Here is a 20,281-nt window from a genome sequence, read left to right as displayed (position 1 = left end):
TTGACCCACTTTCAACCTAATGTCCTTGTTCGACATTCAAGGCCACAGGCATCATATGTTTAAATCTTTTAATAGGTTCTTATGAATCAAACACTGATATTATGCCTGTAGCTGTATTTTAGTCCACTTTTTAGATTACAAGTGTTAGATTATTACCAGGTGAGCGCTGCATGCTCATTGGAACTCTTGTGTATACTGAAGACGATTGTACTGTTGTTTTGATTCAGCCTGTGTCATAAATTATCTCAAATAATGCTAATCTCCCTTTCTCTTTTTCTACGACTGTAAATTATGTTTCTTGTCTTTTCATCAGAACGTTCCGTTCCCAAAAATCTAACAGAGCTTCCTTTTGAATTTTAAAGCTCTGTATGTGATTCTCCAAAATTAGCCTTGACCCCTTAATTTGAAACAACAAATATGTTTAAATGGGGTGTGTTTTGACTCTCCATGAAAAAGGCTATTTGACTCCTGTTACAAGTCAGATGAGAGCCCATCTTCCATTCTTTCACTTTCATCTTCCCTTCTCACACTTCTTAATAATTGTGCAACACATTGTCCTCCAATCTTGATTTCTTGTCACATAATTATGTCAAATACGACAAAACTAATGCATTTGTAAAACTTGCAAAGCCACAATTATTTCACTAGTATAGATATATATCCATCGCTCTCAACATTTGATGGTCATAATATATACATTGTACATGTATTATCCTGCATAACACCCAGAGGGATTGATATATTAAATCAACACAGGAATTACCAGTAAAGGTTTATATAACTAAAAGAAGATTGGAGGACAACGCATGTGTGACATGATCTGAGTATATATTTACAGTATACCTGGTTACTGTAGGTATTAGTGATTGATACAGTATTACTGAAGATTGGCATAGAGTTTCTATGTTATCAATCGGGGTTGGCCAGGGGTCAGACTCTCTGGGCTCCCCCCCCCCCCCATGCTGGCCACCACCTATCTCTAATCTTTCTTAGCATGGTCAAGTAAGGAGTAGTGGTCCGTAGGGGACTCTAATTCATGGCAAAGGCCAAACTGGTGAAGTTTTCCTATGACTTGTTGTGCTCTAGATATCCCAAATTGTACAATTTTAGTATTTTAAAAAGTCATTCACAAGTTCTGTCCATTAAATGTTTGTTTTTTTGGCATTCATTATAACTCATTTAAAAAATAGCTGATTTGAGAATCATTGTTACCCTTGTTGAGCCTCTGACTGTGTTTTGACTTCACTCCCAATTTGTTGATGAGATGCCAGATGTGACTGCTATGTAGGTCATGTCAGATAACCCTCTATACTCTTTCAGGGCTAGAAAATACATGTCCATACTAGTATGTTGTCACGTAACAGTACTATTCCAGTGTGAGATAGGGTTTACATGATAGCATGAGATAGGAGAAATGGATGATTTTTTGTTTGTTTGTTTGGGTTTTACATCCTATTAACAGCTATAGTCATTTAAGGACATGCCAGGTTTCGGCGGTGGAGGGCTAGTGGTAGCAGAATGTCAGACACTTGGCCACCGCGTCCCGTCCCCCCCTGTAGAAATGGGTGATGATTGAAAAAAAAAGGAATATGATAGTCTAACTTACGGCTAACATCTTGGGCTACTTTACTACTAATAATAATAATTTTAGGTTCTTATATACTGCTATATCACAACCTAGTATGAGGTCGTCTCGAAGCAGTAGGTCGTCTCGAAGTGGTTCACAAATAATTATCCATTGGTTACAGGGACTTTGCAACCAGCCAATACCTTTCTCAACTCCCTGGGGAGCATACAGCTGGTGCTGCCATTTCGGTGCTCACAGCTAGCATTCTACATTTCTAGCACTGCCCAACCACATACTCATTTACAGCTGAGTAGACTGGAACAGGCGGAGTGCTGTGCCCTGACTCGACCTCGCAACTTTTCTGTCACGAGCCCGGTGTCCTACCACTAAACTACTGTGCCTCTTAAATAAACTCCTTTCAAAGGGACATATCGTCAAAAACAATATTTCAGTAAATAGAATGTTCGTGTTGTCTGCACTGTGCCCATAAAGAATAGATCTTTCGATCCATGTGAGACATGTGTGTGAAAGTGACGATTTGTTTCTAAAATATCAGTTTGAAGTGCGCTCCGGGCGTGGGGCGCATATTTCCCACATATAATAGAGGGCCGGAGTTCTGACGTTAATCGACGACAGATCGATATAAAAAAGTCGATAAAATGTCAGAATAATTCGGACTATCTGCACTGTTGAAGCATAGGTTATTCCAAATATCCAGTTTGACCACTCAATTTGTACGGGGGGGNCATTGAATAATTGAATATAGTGCAGATAGTTCTAGCAAGTGACAATTAATTTGGAATGAGGCAGTTTCATTCAGAAACACAAGCAGTGACAAAGGGGCCACAAGAGAGGGGGATGTATTCAGGCAATTTCTGATCACACTTTGAAACCAAGGAATCAGATTCCATCTAAGGTTGTGTTGAAAGTGATCAAATCACCTTAAAAGTAATTATTTATCAACGTAAGCTAGCTGTACACATGCTAATATTTTCAAATGAACAAATCCTTGCTGGATCATCTCAGCATTTTACAATGGACCAGGACATATTTATTACAGGGAAGTTCTAGGCAAATGGGCACAGGACTTCACTTCCTTTGTTAAACCTACACAAACCGTGACAAGCTTCCCTTTGAAAGGAAAAAATCAAGACAATAAATATTTTTCCAAATGTTTTTATAAAGTGCATGCATGCATTGACAAGTTAAAAAATGTGTTTGTGATATATCGGTAAAACTTTGACTTATTAATAATATAATAATAAACAACATTTGATATAGCGCCCCTGCGATCTAGCTAATATAAGCCACTCTAAAGCGCTTTACAGTACATAGATATACAATTAATACAATTAGCATATACATTAATCAATAAAATTTAGAGGAATTCGCAGGAGTTGCCTTATCAGGCGCTAACTACTAGTCCTTTGCCACCTGGCTAATATCTCCCTATGTGTGTATACCTGATTGTGTGCTGGAGATGTAATGTGACTTCTGATTTTTCATTTGGCCACTTTATTCAAAGACCATGCATTATATATATGTAAATGTATAGTTTGCTTTCCCTTTTTACATAAGCATCTAAGACAAGTCATCACACACAATAAACATTTCTGGCAAATCTAATACATGTACAGATAAACTGTGTCAATAATGGAATGTGTCGTGCAGGTGTTTGTGAATAATTTACATGGAAATGCAAGCATGTACAATTCGTAACTATATACCTTTCATGATTATCTAACTATTTATTGCAATTATCTTATTCTCTTATTCTCCTGTAATGGAACATTGACTTTTGTGACACAACTGCATGCAGGCATACAACAGATATGTTTTTCTTTCCATGGCCAAAAAACCTGCTGAATTTTGTTCATTTAAAATAATTTGAACTGGTCCCATCCCGCTAATAAATATTAATATGTTCTCCCTAATCCCTAGAATTTGTATGAATCAAAGCTTAAGTATTTCCATGGTCTGAGTTAAGTCCTATTGTCCAAAACAGAAGACACAGTCTTCGGGTGTGCACGCCGTTTTCGTCTCGCCACCACAGAGTAGCGGAAACGAGACTAAGGTGTTGCTTGTCCGGCGATGGTGGCACGTCAACATTGAGTTTTTGCGTTTAAGTTACTTTCTCTGAAACTGTGAAAAAGTGCTACACCAACCAATCTTGACATGTGCATTGATGGTCAGAGCAGGGTATATAGGCGAGATATATCAATCCGAATGGTTTTTATGTGAACAAATGACTTTTTACAGTTGTCAATATGTCAATATGTCTTCTGATGCTATTTGAACTCGTAAATTAATCATCTGTAGACAAAAGAATCTAGCATGGCTATGCATTCTATGTCTTTGCCTGACAAAGATGTTTAAAGTATTTTTGTTACATATGTATGTGATCCAATTTGGGTCTGTCTTTCTCAGGTATTATCCAGGACCGTCATTTTGATATTCTTAATCTTTCAAGTGAATAAAATTTGCTTCATTTTCAAGAGTATTATAAAATTATACCAATTTTCTGGACCGGAAATAATATAACATAACATCTGATATCATGGCTGTACTTTATATAAATCATATCTGGTACATGTCCATTTACATAAAAAATTAAAAAAAATCATATTCCTAAGACCAACATACAAGCAAAGTAAATGCTTTAAATACTTATTCATAACACTGTGCTAGATTCCATGTCAGCTTTAATATTCAACTTCTTACCGGCTATCCAGACGCAAGCGTATCCTGTTTAAATCGTATGGTAGTGTACGCTTGTGGAATCTCCTAATCTATAAGTAACTTTACATATTCATGAATATATTTTAGCGCAATGCGGCCATGGCTGTACTTTATATAAATCATATCTGGTACATGTCCATTTACATAAAAAATTAAAAAAAAATCATATTCCTAAGACCAACATACAAGCAAAGTAAATGCTTTAAATACTTATTCATAACACTGTGCTAGATTCCATGTCAGCTTTATTCAACTTCTTACCGGCTATCCAGACGCAAGCGTATCCTAGCTGTTTAAATCGTATGGTAGTGTACGCTTGTGGAATCTCCTAATCTATAAGTAACTTTACATATTCATGAATATATTTTAGCGCAATGCGGCCATCATGTTCCATGAGGAGATACAATTGATATATTAATGAAGTATTTAAAAAAAATATTGTAAAATTATTTACTTAAATTTTCTGTAGAGCCTTTTATAAAATAAAAAATTGAAAAGCCTAAAAATTCATGACATGAAATAGAAACTCTTTTAAGATGTTATATATATAGGATCTTACATGAGTTTCCATTTCATATGAGATTTATGAAACAAGTCGTAAGAGTTTTTAGCTCACCTGCCTGAAGGGCAAGTGAGCTTATGCCATGGTGCGGTGTCTGGTGTCTGTCATCCGTCAGCTTTTCCTAAAAATCGCTACTTGTCATAAAAGACTGAGCAGATTTTGACCAAATTTGGTCAGAAGCATCCTAAAGGGAATGGGAACAAACGTTGTATAAATGGTGGGTCTGGCCCCCCTGGGGGCTGAGGAGCTGGGCCCAATATGGGAAATATAGTGAATTCTTTAAAATCCTTCTTCTTCTGTAGGAATGAAAGGATTTGTTCCATATTTAGTTTGAAGCATCCTTGGGTGAAGGGGAACCAATGCTGTATAAACCGTGGGTCTGGCCCCTGAAGGGCCTGAGGGGCAGGGCCCAATAGGGAACACATAATAAATTCTTTAAAATCCTTCTTCTTCTGTAGGAATGAAAGGATTTGTTCCATATTTAGTCTGAAGCATCCTTGGGTAAAAGGGAACCAATTTTGTATAAACCAGGGGTCTGGCCCCTGAGGGGCCTGAGGGGCCTGAGGGGCAGGGCCCAATAGGGGAAATATAGTGAATTCTTTAAAATCCTTCTTCTTCTGTAGGAATGAAAGGATTTGTTCCATATTTAGTCTGAAGCATCCTTGGGTAAAAGGGAACGAATTTTGCATAAACCTTGGGTCTGGCCCCCGAGGGGCCTGAGGGGTGGGGCCATATATGGGAAACATAGCAAATTCTTTAAAATCCTTCTTATTTTCTAGGAATGAAAGGATTTGTTCCATATTTGGTCTGAAGCATCCTTGGGTGAAGGGGAACCAATGCTGTATAAACCGTGGGTCTGGCCCCTGAAGGGCCTGAGGGGCAGGGCCCAGTAGGGAACACATAATAAATTCTTTAAAATCCTTCTTCTTCTGTAGGAATGAAAGGATTTGTTCCATATTTAGTCTGAAGCATCCTTGGGTAAAAGGGAACCAATTTTGTATAAACTGGGGGTCTGGCCCCTGAGGGGCCTGAGGGGCAGGGCCCAATAGGGGAAATATAGCAAATTCTATAAAATCCTTCCTCTTCTGTAGGAATGAAAGGATTTGTGTCGATCATATTTAGCCTGAAGCATCCTTGGGTGAAGGGGAACGAATTTTGCATAAACCTTGGGTCTGGCCCCCGAGGGGCCTGAGGGGTGGGGCCAAATATGGGAAACATAGCAAATTCTTTAAAATCCTTCTTATTTTCTAGGAATGAAAGGATTTGTTCCATATTTGGTCTGAAGCATCCTTGGGTGAAGGGGAATCAATGTTGTATAAACCATGGGTCTGGGCCCCCAGGGGCCTGAGGGGCATGGGCCAAAAAGGGGCAATTGGGCTATATTGATTTAAGCACTGGATATCAACCATATTTGACTGGAAGCATCCCTAGGTGGTGGGGATTTAAAATTGTACAAATGGTTGGGCTGACCCCCCAGGGGGCTGAGGGGCGGTGCCAAAAGGGGGCAATTTGGCCATATTGCTATAAATGACTTCTTCTGTAGAATTATGCCATAGATATCGATCATATTTAGCATTCATGGGAGGCAGGGATTCAAAATTGTACAAATGGTGGAGCTGACCCCCCCCCCCCCGTGCTAAGGGGTGGGGCCAAAAAAAGTTTCTTACTTGGGAATGGTTGAGATCCCCACGATATAACCATATATACAATTGTGGAGTATAAAGAGAAGCATGCACATTTGCTTCCAGGATGGCCTAGGGTCTGGCCCCATCCTTTGGGACAAAGTCCCTGGGTCATAACTTTGAAACGGTTGAGATCCCCACCCCAGAACTATATATACAAATGCTTGGTATAAAGAGATAAAAGAAGTCATGGTATTAGAATAGACCCTGGGGTCTGACCGAACCCCTAGGGACCTAGTTTCTTAGTCACAGCTTGGAAACAGTTGAGATCCCCACCCTATAACCATGCATATATACGATTGCTGAGTATAAAGAGATGAATGCACATATGCTTCCAGGATGGCCTTGGGGTCTGCCCAACCCTTGGAGACTTAACCCCTGGGTCATAACTTCAAAATGGTTGAGATCCCCACCCCATAACCATACATTAAATTGCTGGGCATGAAAAATCTAATACAGACATACTACAAGAATTGGCATTGGGGTCTGGCATATTCCCTTGGATCTCATTTGGAGAATATTTTGCCATGATTGCTTAGTTATCCATGTGAGCGATACAGGCCCTCTGGGCATTTTGTTCAATTTAGCGAGCCTGAAGGTGAGCTAAAATGAAAAAATTGTGACGAGTTTCATAAATTTTATATGAAATTAAAACGAGTGTAAGATCCTTTTTATCATATTATCAAGTTTTGTGGCATTTATTAGGTCACCTGAGAAATAGGTCTCAAGTGACCTATTGCGATCACCTTTTGTCGTGCATCGTGCGTCCGTAAACAATTTACATTTACAACTTCTTCTCCAAACCCAGATATGATAGAATCAAATACTCTTCATAGATGCCTGAGGGGTGGGGCTAAAATAGGTCAAATTGACTAATATTTCAAAAATCTTCTTCTCAAGATCCAGATATGGTAGAATTAAATACTCTTCATAGATGGAAGGGTCTTAAGGTGCTTTACCATAATTCAGCTGACTGATAGAACCACTATTTGTACATAGTACATTTACTACCCAGATCTTTCACACTACTTTTGCATTGCATGTAGTTCAAGTTACCTTTGTTGCAAAATTATTTCTTTTTCATTTGGCAACATCGATAACATCAGTTTTTAAATAACTAAGGTGACTGTTAAGGCCCATGGGCCTCTTGTTTGTGTAAAACGACAATTTTCATGCTTGACTCCTGTGCGTAAATCTGTGATGTTATGTACTTGTCCTAGGCGTGACGTCACAATTGAAACAATTGAAACTTACAACCTATCAAAGGACTGATAGGTCAGATTACATGGGTTAATACGCAAACAAATATGACATGGGTATATTTACTGGATAACACAGAACATTATGTGATAAATATTTGTATTTAGGCTAAGATGCTATATACATTGGCTAACCTAGGGTTTAATGATATTATCTGCTGATTTCAGAGTATCCTGGCTTTGAACCCGAGAGTCCTTCACAGCGCCAGTTTAGTACCCAGTGCAGCCACCAAGCAGAACAGGAAACACTGGAAAAGGAACCAGGACAAAGGATGTTCGGTAAAGGTTACTCTGTGGTCTCTTTGTGATGGCTAATCTGATCTGTAAATACTTGAGGGAACTGCCTTGGTGTGTTCTGATTGTGATCGTTTAATGATAAATGTGGGCCCCATTTATGTCCTTATTGAGGAAGGCCTTTACTACAAACAGCAGGACTGTAACAGTATATGGGAAAACCGGTATATCACATTACACAGGCATAGTGTATCGTATCACAATATTTTTGAAGACCTCATGACTCTATGTACCTGATAGGTGTTTTAACTTTGCAAATTTCTTCACATTATAACAGATACCAATAACCATAAAACAGGTTATTACTTGTGATGGGAATCAGTTTAAATATCATAATCGATGGTTGGTTTGACACAAATCTTAAATCTGTTTGATCTATATTATATATGATAACATTTTGACAACAATTTCTTTTTAAAATGAGCACCATTTTCCTATGAGGGTATATCAGATAGGTATGGCAATACAATTATTCTGTATTGCAATATGTTGTGATACACTGTAGGTGTATTGTGACACCCCTAACATATAGTATCAAATTGATCAATCTTTTGACTACTGAGGATAGTTAAGTCTTCCGTTAGAATGAAGCTCTGCAGTCATCATATGTGTTCTTTTGAGGGTGAAACTTTTCTGTGATTCAAGATTTATATAGCTGTGAAAGGGAGACACCTAGAAATGCCCACTTTACAAGTAAAAATGGGAGATATATGTGTTAAACATTACCCGTTAAAAGGGAGATATATGTGTTAAACATTACCCGTTAAAAGGGAGATATATGTGTTAAACATTACCCGTTAAAAGGGAGATATATGTATTAAAGGGCAAGTGAGATTATATGTTGTGGTTGGGTTGTCCATCCTACTATAGTCCTAAACAGTTCAGTGGATATTGATTACAAGGGTATATTGGCCTGGAGCATCCTTGAGCAAAGGGGACTCAATTTTGTATAAACAGAAAGTGTGGCCTCCTTTGGGGCAGAGGGAAAGGGTCCAGTAGGGGAAATTGAGGTATATCCTTAAAATCCTTCTCCTTCTGTACAATTGTGGGACTTTACCAAAATTTGGTCCAGAGCATACTAGGGCAAAGGGGGTTCATTTTATATTACAGAGGACGTGGCCCCATGGGGGCAGATGGTTGGTAAAATTAAATTAGAGTAAATCTTTAGTAGATGATTAGGGCCCGATAAGGAAATTAAAATACATCTATATAGTTGTACTCCGTCTGTACAGTTGGAGGGACTTTGACAAAATAAGGTCAAGAGCATACTTAGACAAACGGGACTCAATTTTGTATATGGAGGTTGTGGTCCCCTTTGGGCAGAGGGGAGAGACCAAATATGGGCAAATGAGATAAATCTTTAAAAGCCTTCTCCTTTTGTCGATTGGAGGGATATTTTACCTAATTTTGTCGAGAGCTTCCGAGGGCAAAAGGGACTCAATTTTGTATAAATGTTGAGTGTGTTCCCCTTGGGGCAGAGTGTTGGCCGGGCTCAATGGGGCAACATAGTGATAAATGTTTAAAATCCTCCTCCTTCACTATGATTGGAGGGATTTTGTGTAGAGCCATCCTTTGGTAAAGGGGACAAAGTTTTGTATAAATGGAGGTTGTGGCCCTCCTGGGGACAGAGGGGTGGAGCTCCATAGGGGAACCAAGTGATACATGTTTGAATTCAGTACGATTGGAGGAATTTTAACCAAATTTTGTATAGAGCATCCTTGGGGCAAAGGGGACTCAATTTTGCATAAAAGAATGATGCCCCCCTGGGAATAGTGAGAGAGGTAGGACCAAATAGGGGAAGTTGAGGTAAATATTTGAAATCCTTCTTCTTCAGTTCGTTTGGAGGAATTTTAACCAAATTTTGTGAGAGCATCCTTAACCAATGCAAAGGGGACCCAATTTTGCATAAACAGAGGGTGTGGGTCCCCTGTGGCAGATGGGAGGGGCCCAATGGGGGAAGTTGTGGTAAATATTTAAAAAACACCCTACTTTATGGGTGCAGAAAGAAGGGACATAATGAGGAACTTGGGATTCTAAGAGACAGCCAATATTTGGAAAAAGTTGCAGTATGATATTAAATGAGAATATTTCCCCATGGTTGCTTGAGCACTACAGGCACTCTGGGCCTCTTGTTATTATTTGACACCAAACATGTATCATAAATTACTGAGTAACCTTGAAGGTTAGTTGATTTATTAGTTATTTATGTATTTCCAAGGTGTTTGAACTGGTTTTGTTTGACTCCAATTGTTAGAAGTACATTGCTCTCTATATTTAATATGTTTAAGTCATCATGTAGCTGAGCCAGTCAGTGATTTTCCTAGTTTTACAGCCGAATACAGGCTGTTTCCCCTAGCTTAAAAGTACTTTATTTTCCAAAAATGAAGAAAAAAATCAGGAAAATCTTCCCGATTTCCATAAAAAACCCCAATGCTTTATCTTCCCAATTCATGTAGGAACAGGCTGTTGTAAAAGATAGGCTAAAAATCATTTCCAGGATATCCCTGTAGCATATATCACAAATTTGTCAAAAATGATGGAAACATGCAGCCTTTTTACAAATCTAGCTTGGACAGTAAATATTAAATCTTTTAAATTTCATTTTCAGTCTTGTGAGCCCAAAGAGAAGAATTTTTCTGACATCAAACACACAACCCTGAGTGAACGAGGGGCTCTGAGAGAAGCATCAAGGTATGAGTCACATGCATTTCCTATGACCCAACAGCTCTTGTCTCAGCTTGTCTGTGTCATTAAAAAGCTTGTCTCTGTACACATGTCTCTTCCTGGTCACAGGAGTTGCCTGTATCAGTCTGTCTAAGTCGCACAAGTCCTTTGTATCAGTCTGTCTGTGTCACAAAAGTGCTTGTCTCAGCCTATTTCTTGGCACAAGTACTCTGATTACACATTGCAAGTCTTAAAGCCAGCTTCTCTGTAGTTCCATAGAATTATCTCAACCTCTGACTAATACTCTTAGTATCCTCTGTGTCAACCTCAGACCAATACATTAATCAGCCTGTCTCTGGCCACTTATGTCCAATATCTTGGCCTATCTGTGGCCACAGTATTAAGTTCGATATCTCAGCTTTTCTCTGGTCTTAGAAATTGTATATTTCAGCCTCCCTCTTGCCACTAAATCCTATATTTCAGCCTCTCTCTGGCACTAAGTTTTATATCTCAGCTATATTCATGTCATATTTCGATTTCTGTCATGTCACAGAGTCACACAAGCATGTTTAGCCCCCCAATCCTTTGTTCTCACAGCATCCTTAGTATAAATGTACATTCCCCTGGTACATTTATTTTCCTTCCTAATTCTCTAATATCAATGTAATTCCTCTGTCAACATTGGATATGAGCAGGCTTATATTTTAGTTCTCAATAATAATTGTCAGCACATGATGTTTTATCTATAAAGTTCAACTATTGTAACTTACCTTAATTACAGCTTTCTGTCTTGAAAAACCAAATTGATGTAGGAAGATGGTTGTTGCTGTTTATTAACGCTAGGTTTTAAATAACATTGGCTAGGGATGAGATCATTGGGTTACACTATACACACAACAATAAAACTATAGAAGTAAAAAGTCTTCTTTATCCAATAGTAGAAAGTGCTAAAAATCTGACAGATTCCAGTTGAGTTAACAAGAAGGCAGGTACACAACTTGTTTGAGATTTTATGATTAAGCAGTGTAGAGCTAAGTCACCTGGCAACCAATACACCTGTGCTGTGTTATTTCTTTGGATATAACCAATGAATTATTTATAAGAGGTTTAATCCTCTTTGTGCCGTGGGATGCGAAATTTCAATCATGTAAGACCCTGTCAATATGCAGTATCATGAATAGTAGATTGTCACCTCAGTTTCTGACCTCGTCGTAAATCTGTAAATTATACATATATTGTTACATTTGCAGAAATTGTCAAGTTAAACACTTGGTTGTGAATTAAATATAAAGGATACTATATAAATTTTGATTTACAATAATTAAAAATGAACCTCTCGTGACAGTGTTGTGATAGAACGTAAGATAGTTTCTGCTTGACGTATCTTTACAGTTTAGTGATTTGAATATATGTACCATGTACATGTTTTGACATTTTTAGTGGGAAATAACTTCCTCGTATATATTATTTATGATCAGGAGTAACCTGTGGTATGAGTTATGGAGGGAGAGAACTCTCATCATACTTGTGGTATGAGTTATGGAGGGAAATAGCTCTCATCATACCTGTGGTATGAGTTATGGAGGGAGAGAGCTCTCATCATACCTGTGATATGAGTTACGGAGGGAGAGAGCTCTCATCATACCTGTGGTATGAGTTACTGTGGGAAAGAACTCTCAGCAAACCTGTGGTATGAGTTATGGAGGGGGAGAGCTCTCATCATACCTGTGGTATGAGTTATGGAGGGAAAGAGCTCTCATCATACTTGTGGTATGAGTTATGGAGGGAAAGAGCTCTCATAATACCTGTGGTTTGAGTTATGGAGGGAGAGAGCTCTCATCATACCTGTGATATGAGTTATGGAGGGAGAGAGCTCTCATCATACCTGTGGTATGAGTTACGGAGGGAGAGCTCTCTCATCATACCTGTGGTATGAGTTATGGAGGGGGAGCTCTCTCATCGTACTTGTGGTATGAGTTATGGAGGGAGAGTCTATCTCATCATACTTGTGGTATGAGTTATGGAGGAAAGGTGTCTCATCATACTTGTTGTATGAGTTATAGATGGAGAGCTCTCATCATACCTGTGGTATGAGTTATGGAGGGAGATCTATCTCATCATACTTGTGGTATGAGTTATGGAGGGAAAGAGCTCTCATCATACCTGTGGTATGAGTTATGGAGGGAGAGCTCTCTCATCATACTTGTGGTATGAGTTATGGAGGGAGAGCTCTCTCATCGTACTTGTGATATGAGTAATGGAGGGAGAGCTCTCTCATCATACTTGTGGTATGAGCTATGGAGGGAGAGCTCTCTCATCATACTTGTGGTATGAGTTATGGAGGGAGAGCTCTCTTATCATACTTGTGGTATGAGTTATGGAGGGAAAGAGCTCTCATCAAACCTGTGGTATGAGTTATGGAGGGAGAGAGCTCTCATCATATCTGTGGTATGCGTTACTGTGGGAAAGAACTCTCATCATACCTGTGGTATGAGTTATAGAGGGAAAGAGCTCTCATCATACCTGTAGTATGAGTTATAGAGGGAGAGAGCTCTCATCATACTTGTGGTATGAGTTACTGTGGAAAAGAACTCTCATCTTACCTGTTGTATGAGTTATGGAGGGAGAGAGCTCTCATCATACTTGTGGTATGAGTTATGGAGGGAGAGAGCTCTCTTCATACTTGTGGTATGAGTTATGGAAGGAGAGCTCTCATAATACCTGTGGTTTGAGTTATGGAGGGAGAGCTCTCCTCATACCTGTGGTATGAGTTATGAAGGGAGGGCTCTCTCATCATCATTGTGGTATGAGTTATGGAGGAGAGCTATCACATCATACTTGTGGTATGAGTTATGGGGGGAGAGCTATCTCATCATACTTGTATCTCATCATACTTGTGGTATGAGTTAGGGAGGGAGAGCTCTCATCATACCTGGGGTATGAGTTATGGAGGGAGATCTCTCTCAGTATTCCTTTGGTATGCGTTATGGAGGGAGCTCTCTCTCATTTTACTTGTTGTATGAGTCATGGAGGGAGAGAGCTCTCATCATACCTGTGATATGAGTTACGGCTGAGTGAGCTCTCATCATACCTGGGGTATGAGTTATGGAGGAGAGCTATCTCCTCATACTTGTGGTATGAGTTAGGGAGGGAGAGCTCTCTCATCATTCTTGTGATATGAGTTATGGAGGGAGAGCTCTCTCATCAAACTTGTGGTATGAGTTATGGAGGGAGCTCTCTCTCATTTTACTTGTGGTATGAGTCATGGAGGGAGAGAGCTCTCATCATACCTGTGATATGAGTTACGGGTGAGTGAGCTCTCATCATACCTGTGGTATGAGTTATGGAGGGAGGGCTCTCTCATCATACTTGTGGTATGAGTTATGGAGGGAGAGCTATCTCATCATACTTGTGGTATGAGTTATGGAGGAGAGCTCTCTCATTATCCTTTAGGTTTGAGTTATGGAGGGAGAGAGCTCTCATCATACCTGTGATATGAGTTATTGAGGGAGAGAGCTCTCATCATACCTGTGGTATAAGTTATGGAGGGAGAGAGCTCTCCTCATACCTGTGGTATGAGTTATGGAGGGAGAGCTATCTCTTCATACTTGTGGTATGAGTTATGGAGGAGAGCTCTCTCATTATCCTTTAGGTTTGAGTTATGGAGGGAGAGAGCTCTCATCATACCTGTGGTATAAGTTATGGAGGGAGAGAGCTCTCCTCATACCTGTAGTATGAGTTATGGAGGGAGAGCTATCTCATCATACTTGTGGTATGAGTTATGGAGGAGAGCTCTCTCATTATACTTGTGGTATGAGTTATGGAGGGAGAGCTCTCATCATACCTGTGGTATGAGTTATGGAGGAGAGCTCTCTCATTATACTTGTGGTATGAGTTATGGAGGGAGAGCTCTCTCATTATACTTGTGGTATGGGTTATGGAGGGAGAGCTCTCTCATCATACTTGTGTGTGAGTTATAGAGGGAGAGCTCTCTCATCATACTTGTGGTCTGAGTTATGGAGGGAGAGCTGTCTCATCATACTTGTGGTATGAGTTATGGAGGGAGAGCTCTCATCATACCTGTGGTATGAGTTATCTTGTGGTATGAGTTATGGAGGGAGAGCTCTCTCATCATACTTGTGGTATGAGTTATGGAGGGAGAGCTATCTCATCATACCTGTGGTATGAGTAATTGAGGGAAAACTCTCTCATCATACTTGTGGTATAAGTTATAGAGGGAGAGCTATCTCATCATACTTGTGGTATGAGTTATGGAGGAAGAGCTCTCTCATCATACTTGTGGTATGCGTTATGGAGGGGGAGCTCTCTCATCATACCTGTGGTATGAGTCATGGAGGGAGAGGGCTATCATCATACCTGTGATATGAGTTATGGAGGGAGAGAGCGCTCATCATACCTGTGGTATGAGTTATGGAGCATCATACTTGTGGTATGAGTTATGGAGGAAGAGCTCTCTCATCATACTTGTGGTATGCGTTATGGAGGGGGAGCTCTCTCATCATACTTGTGGTATGAGCTATGGAGAGAGAGGTCTCTCATCATACTTGTTGTATGAGTTATGGAGGGAGAGCTCTCTCATTATACCTGTGGTATGCGTTATGGAGGGAGCTCTCTCTCATTTTACTTGTGGTATGAGTCATGGAGGGAGAGAGCTCTCATCATTCCTGTGGTATGAGTTATGGAGGGAAAGAGCTTTCATCATACCTGGGGTATGAGTTATGGAGGGAAAGAGCTCTCATCATACCTGTGGTATGAGTTATTGAGGGAAAACTCTCTCGGAGAGCTATCTCATCATACTTGTGGTATGCGTTATGGAGGGGGAGCTCTCTCATCATACCTGTGGTATGAGGCATGGAGGGAGAGGGCTATCATCATACCTGTGATATGAGTTATGGAGGGAGAGAGCACTCATCATACCTGTGGTGTGAGTTATGGAGGGAGAGAGCTCTCATCATTCCTGTGGTATGAGTTATGGAGGGAAAGAGCTTTCATCATACCTGTGGTATGAGTTATGGAGGAAGAGCTCTCTCATCATACTTGTGGTATGCGTTATGGAGGGGGAGCTCTCTCATCATACCTGTGGTATGAGGCATGGAGGGAGAGGGCTATCATCATACCTGTGATATGAGTTATGGAGGGAGAGAGCCCTCATCATACCTGTGGTATGAGTTATGGAGGAGAGCTATCTCATCATACTTGTGGTATGCGTTATGGAGGGAGAGCTCTCTCATCATACCTGTGGTATGAGTCATGGAGGGAGAGGGCTATCATCATACCTGTGATATGAGTTATGGAGGGAGAGAGCACTCATCATACCTGTGGTATGAGTTATGGATGGAGAGAGCTCTCATCATACCTGTGGTATGAGTTATGGAGGGAAAGAGCTTTCATCATACCTGTGGTATGAGTTATGGAGGGAAAGAGCTCTCATCATACCTGTGATATGAGTTATGGAGGGAGAGAGCTCATCATTTAAGGTTATCATTTAAGTAACTGTTTATTCCATTAATTTATATTTATAACATTTTCCTCAAAAACTGGTTTTTACATGTATATATAAACATCTAATGTTTAAAATAAATATCAAATCATATATCCGTCCGTCCGTCAACTTTTCATTTGAAACGCTACTTGTCCTGAACGGCCCAGTAGATTTTGACCAAATTTGGTCAGAAGCATCTTTGAGGGAAGAGGAACCAATGTTATATAAACGGTGGGTCTGGCCCCCCAGGGGCTTGAGGGGCGAGGTCCAATAGAGGAAACATAGCAAATTAGTCTTTAAAATCCTTAACCTTCTGTAGGAATAAAAAGATTTGATCCATATTTGGTCTGAATCATCCTTGGGTGAAGGGGAACCAATTTTGTATAAATGGTGGGTGTGGCCCCCCTGGGGGCTGAGGGGCGGGGCCCAATAGGGGAAATATAGCAAATTGTCTAAAATCCTTCTTCTTCTGTAGGAATGAAAGGATTTATTCTATATTTTCTCAGAGGCGTCCTTGGGGGAAGAGGAACCAAAATTTTATAAACCGTGGGTCTGGCCCCCCAGGGGCTTGATGGGCGAGGTCAAATAGAGGAAACATAGCAAATTAGTCTTTAAAATCCTTAACCTTCTGTAGGAATAAAAAGATTTGGTCCATATTTGGTCTGAATCATCCTTGCGTGAAGAGGAACCAATTTTGTATAAACCGTGGGTCTGGCCCCCCCAGGGCCCACTTGTATAAAACATCTCAAAGTTAAGGAAAATCTCAAGCAATGTATTGTCTATGGGAAATCTTAGACTTAAGGAAATCTCAAGAGTTGAGATGTTTTATACAAGTGGGCCCAGGGGCCTTAGGGGCAGGCCCATAAGGGGAAACATAGCAAATTATTCTTTAAAATCCTTCTTATTCTCTCAGAATGAAAGGTTTTATTCCATATTTTGTGTGGAGTATCCTTGGGTAAAGGGGAACAAATTTTGTATAAATGGTGGGTGTGGCACCCCTTGGACCTGAGGGGCGTGCCCAATAGGGGAAATAGAGGTAAAACTTTTAAAATCCTTCTTCCACCATCGGGATTAAGGGATTTTATCCTAATTTGGTTTTGAGGATCCTATGGCCAAGGGGACTCAATTTTGTATAAGCAGACGGTGTGGTCTCAAAGGGGGCAGAAGGATGGGGCCCAATAGGGGAAATAGAGGTAAATCTTTAAAATCCTTCTTCTACCATAGGGTTGAAGGATTTCTGCCCAATTTGGTCTGGAGAATCTTGGGCAAAAGAGACTCAATTTTGTATAAACAGTGAGTGTGGCCCCCCTTGGGGCAGATTGGCGGGCCCATTTGGGAAAATATAGCAAATTCTTCAAAAACCTTCTTCTGTACGAATGACAGGATTTTGTCCAAATTTGGTATGAAGCATCCTTGGGTGAAGAGGAACCAATTTTGTATAAACGGTGTGTCTAAACCCCCTGGAAGCAGAGAGGCGGGGCCTAATAGGGGAATTAGAGGTAAAACCTTTAAAATCCTTCTTCTACCATAGGGATTAAGGGATTTTATCCTAATTTAGTCTGGAGCATCCTTTGGCCAAGTGGACTCAATTTTGTATAAGCAGTGGGTGTGGTCTCCCAGGGGGCAGAAGGGTGGGGCCCAATAAGAGAAATAGAGGTATAACCTTTAAAATCCTTCTTCGACCATCGGGATTAAGGGATCTTATCCTTATTTAGTCTGGAGCGTCCTTGGGCCAAGGGGACTTAATTTTGTATAAACAGTGGGTAAGACCCCCCTAGGGGCATAGTGGTGGGGCTCTGTTTGAAGTTTGTTCTCGCTATATCTCAAGTACTGGATGGATCTTTCTGAAAATTCATATGTACTTACAGCACCTACCATTGAGTGCTATATCTTTACTTCATACCAATTATTTTAAACACATTCAGGTCAGCGATACAGGCCCTCTTGGCCTCTTGTTCTGATATACAATAATTTCTAAAACTTCCTATATTTAATTCAATATCTGATTAGTTTGTAAATTTATCTTGATATTAACTTTAATTACTTTAATAATTTTTTCTACAGATGTTTGAAGTGTGCAGATGCTCCCTGTCAGAAGAGTTGTCCAACACAGCTGGACATAAAGTCATTCATAACAAGTATAGCAAACAAGGTACATTCTTACTGAACAGGGACAATGGTAGGTTGGACCTCACTAAACACACAGTGGTCAGTAGGACCTCACTAAACACACTGTGGTCGGTAGGAACTCACTAAACACACAGTCGTTAGTAAGACCACACTAAATACACAGTGGTCAGTAGGACCTCACTAAACACAATGGTCAGTAGTACCTCACTAAACACAGTGGTCGGTAGGACCTCACTAAACACACAGTGGTCTGTAGGACCTCAGTAAACACACAGTCGTTAGTAAGACCACACTAAACAAAAAGTGGTCAGTAGGACCTCACTAAACACAATGGTCAGTAGGACCTCACTAAACACATAGTGGTCAGTAGAATCTCACTAAACACACAATGGTCAGTAGGACCTCACTAAACACACAGTGGTCAGTAGGACCTCACTAAACACACAGTCGTTATTAAGACCACACTAAACACAATGGTCAGTAGGACCTCACTAAACACAGAGTGGTCAGTAGAATCTCACTAAACACACAATGGTCAGTAGGACCTCACTAAACACACAATGGTCAGTAAGACCACACTTAATACACAGTGGTCAGTAGGACCTGACCACTAAACAAACAGTGGTCTGTAGGACCTCACTAAACATAGTGGAAAATACGACCACACTAAACAACCAATGGTCAGTAGGACCTCACTAAACACAATGGTCAGTAGGACCTCACTAAACACACAGTGGTCAGTAGGACCTCACTAAACACACAGTGGTCAGTAGGACCTCACTAAACACACAGTCGTTAGTAAGACCACACTAAACACAATGGTCAGTAGGATCTCACTAAACACACAGTGGTCAGTAGGACCTCACTAAACACACAGTGGTCAGTAGGACCTCACTAAACACACAATGGTCAGTAGGATCTTACTAAACACACAGTGGTCCTACTCACAGTGGTCTCTAGGACCACACTAAACACAAAGTGGTCGGTAGGACCTCATTAAACCCACAGTAGTCAGTAGGACCACACTGAATACACAGTGGTCAGTAGGACCTCACTAAACACAAAGTGGTCAGTAGGACCTCACTAAAGCAGGACAGTGGTCAGTAGGACCTCACTTAACACACAGTGGTCAGTAGGACTACACTAAACACACATTAGTCAGTAGGACCTCACTCAACACACAGTGGTTAGTAGGACCACCCTAAATACACTGTGGTCAATAGGACCTCACTAAAGACAGTGGTCAGTAAGACCACACTAAAAACACAGTGGTCGGTAGGACTTCACTAAACACACAGTGGTCAGTAGGTTCTTTCCTTAGATTTGCAAGGACAGTGGTCAGTAGGTTCTTCCCTTACACATTTAAGGACAGAGTTGTATTGAGTGATGTCAGTCTGTCGTTATATCCCTTACAATTGGTTAATTGCAGAACTTCTACGGAGCAGCTAAGTCCATTTTGTCAGACAATCCTCTTGGCCTTACTTGTGGTATGGTCTGCCCGACCTCTGACCTCTGTGTTGGTGGTTGTAACCTGTATGCCTCTGAAGAAGGACCAATAAACATCGGAGGATTACAGCAGTTTGCCACTGAAGTAAGAACCAATTGAAGTAAACTGTGGACATCTTAAGTAAAATCTGTAAACTTACAGTAAACAGTGAATTCTTACAGGATACTTAACACAATGCATTAGACTCTGAAAATGATTTAAAGCTCATTGAAATTTTATTGACTTTTAAAAACTTATCTGTAAATATTGGCTTCCATTCATGAACTTTTTACAGGAAACCTATATTGAAAAAATAAAAGGTAACTAACTTTTTTTCACTATTGCAATTAGTCGTTACTCGAATATGTGATATGGTCAATGATAATTGAGACTAT

At 40.2% G+C, this 20,281-nt stretch overlaps 1 protein-coding gene across 2 annotated transcripts in view; it reads left to right on the top strand.

Moving 5' to 3' along the window:
* LOC110451490 (dihydropyrimidine dehydrogenase [NADP(+)]-like) overlaps positions 1-20,281 on the top strand; it is a 115,334-nt gene that overhangs the window by 7,312 nt on the left and 87,741 nt on the right. The window contains exons 1-5 of one of the 2 annotated variants that reach the window (XM_021499534.1): positions 7,790-7,866; positions 7,978-8,088; positions 10,712-10,794; positions 18,335-18,422; positions 19,830-19,991. In XM_021499534.1, the coding sequence (XP_021355209.1) occupies positions 7,858-7,866; positions 7,978-8,088; positions 10,712-10,794; positions 18,335-18,422; positions 19,830-19,991 (453 nt within the window). In that variant the 5' untranslated portion in view covers positions 7,790-7,857. Of the gene's footprint in view, positions 1-7,789; positions 7,867-7,977; positions 8,089-10,711; positions 10,795-18,334; positions 18,423-19,829; positions 19,992-20,281 lie in introns of those variants that run through there. The other variant, XM_021499533.1, reaches the window with a different exon arrangement.

The sequence above is a fragment of the Mizuhopecten yessoensis genome, unplaced genomic scaffold (assembly GCF_002113885.1).
Source record: "Mizuhopecten yessoensis strain PY_sf001 unplaced genomic scaffold, ASM211388v2 scaffold6087, whole genome shotgun sequence".
NCBI lineage: Eukaryota > Metazoa > Mollusca > Bivalvia > Pectinida > Pectinidae > Mizuhopecten > Mizuhopecten yessoensis.
This window is presented reverse-complemented; position numbering and strand designations above follow the sequence as displayed.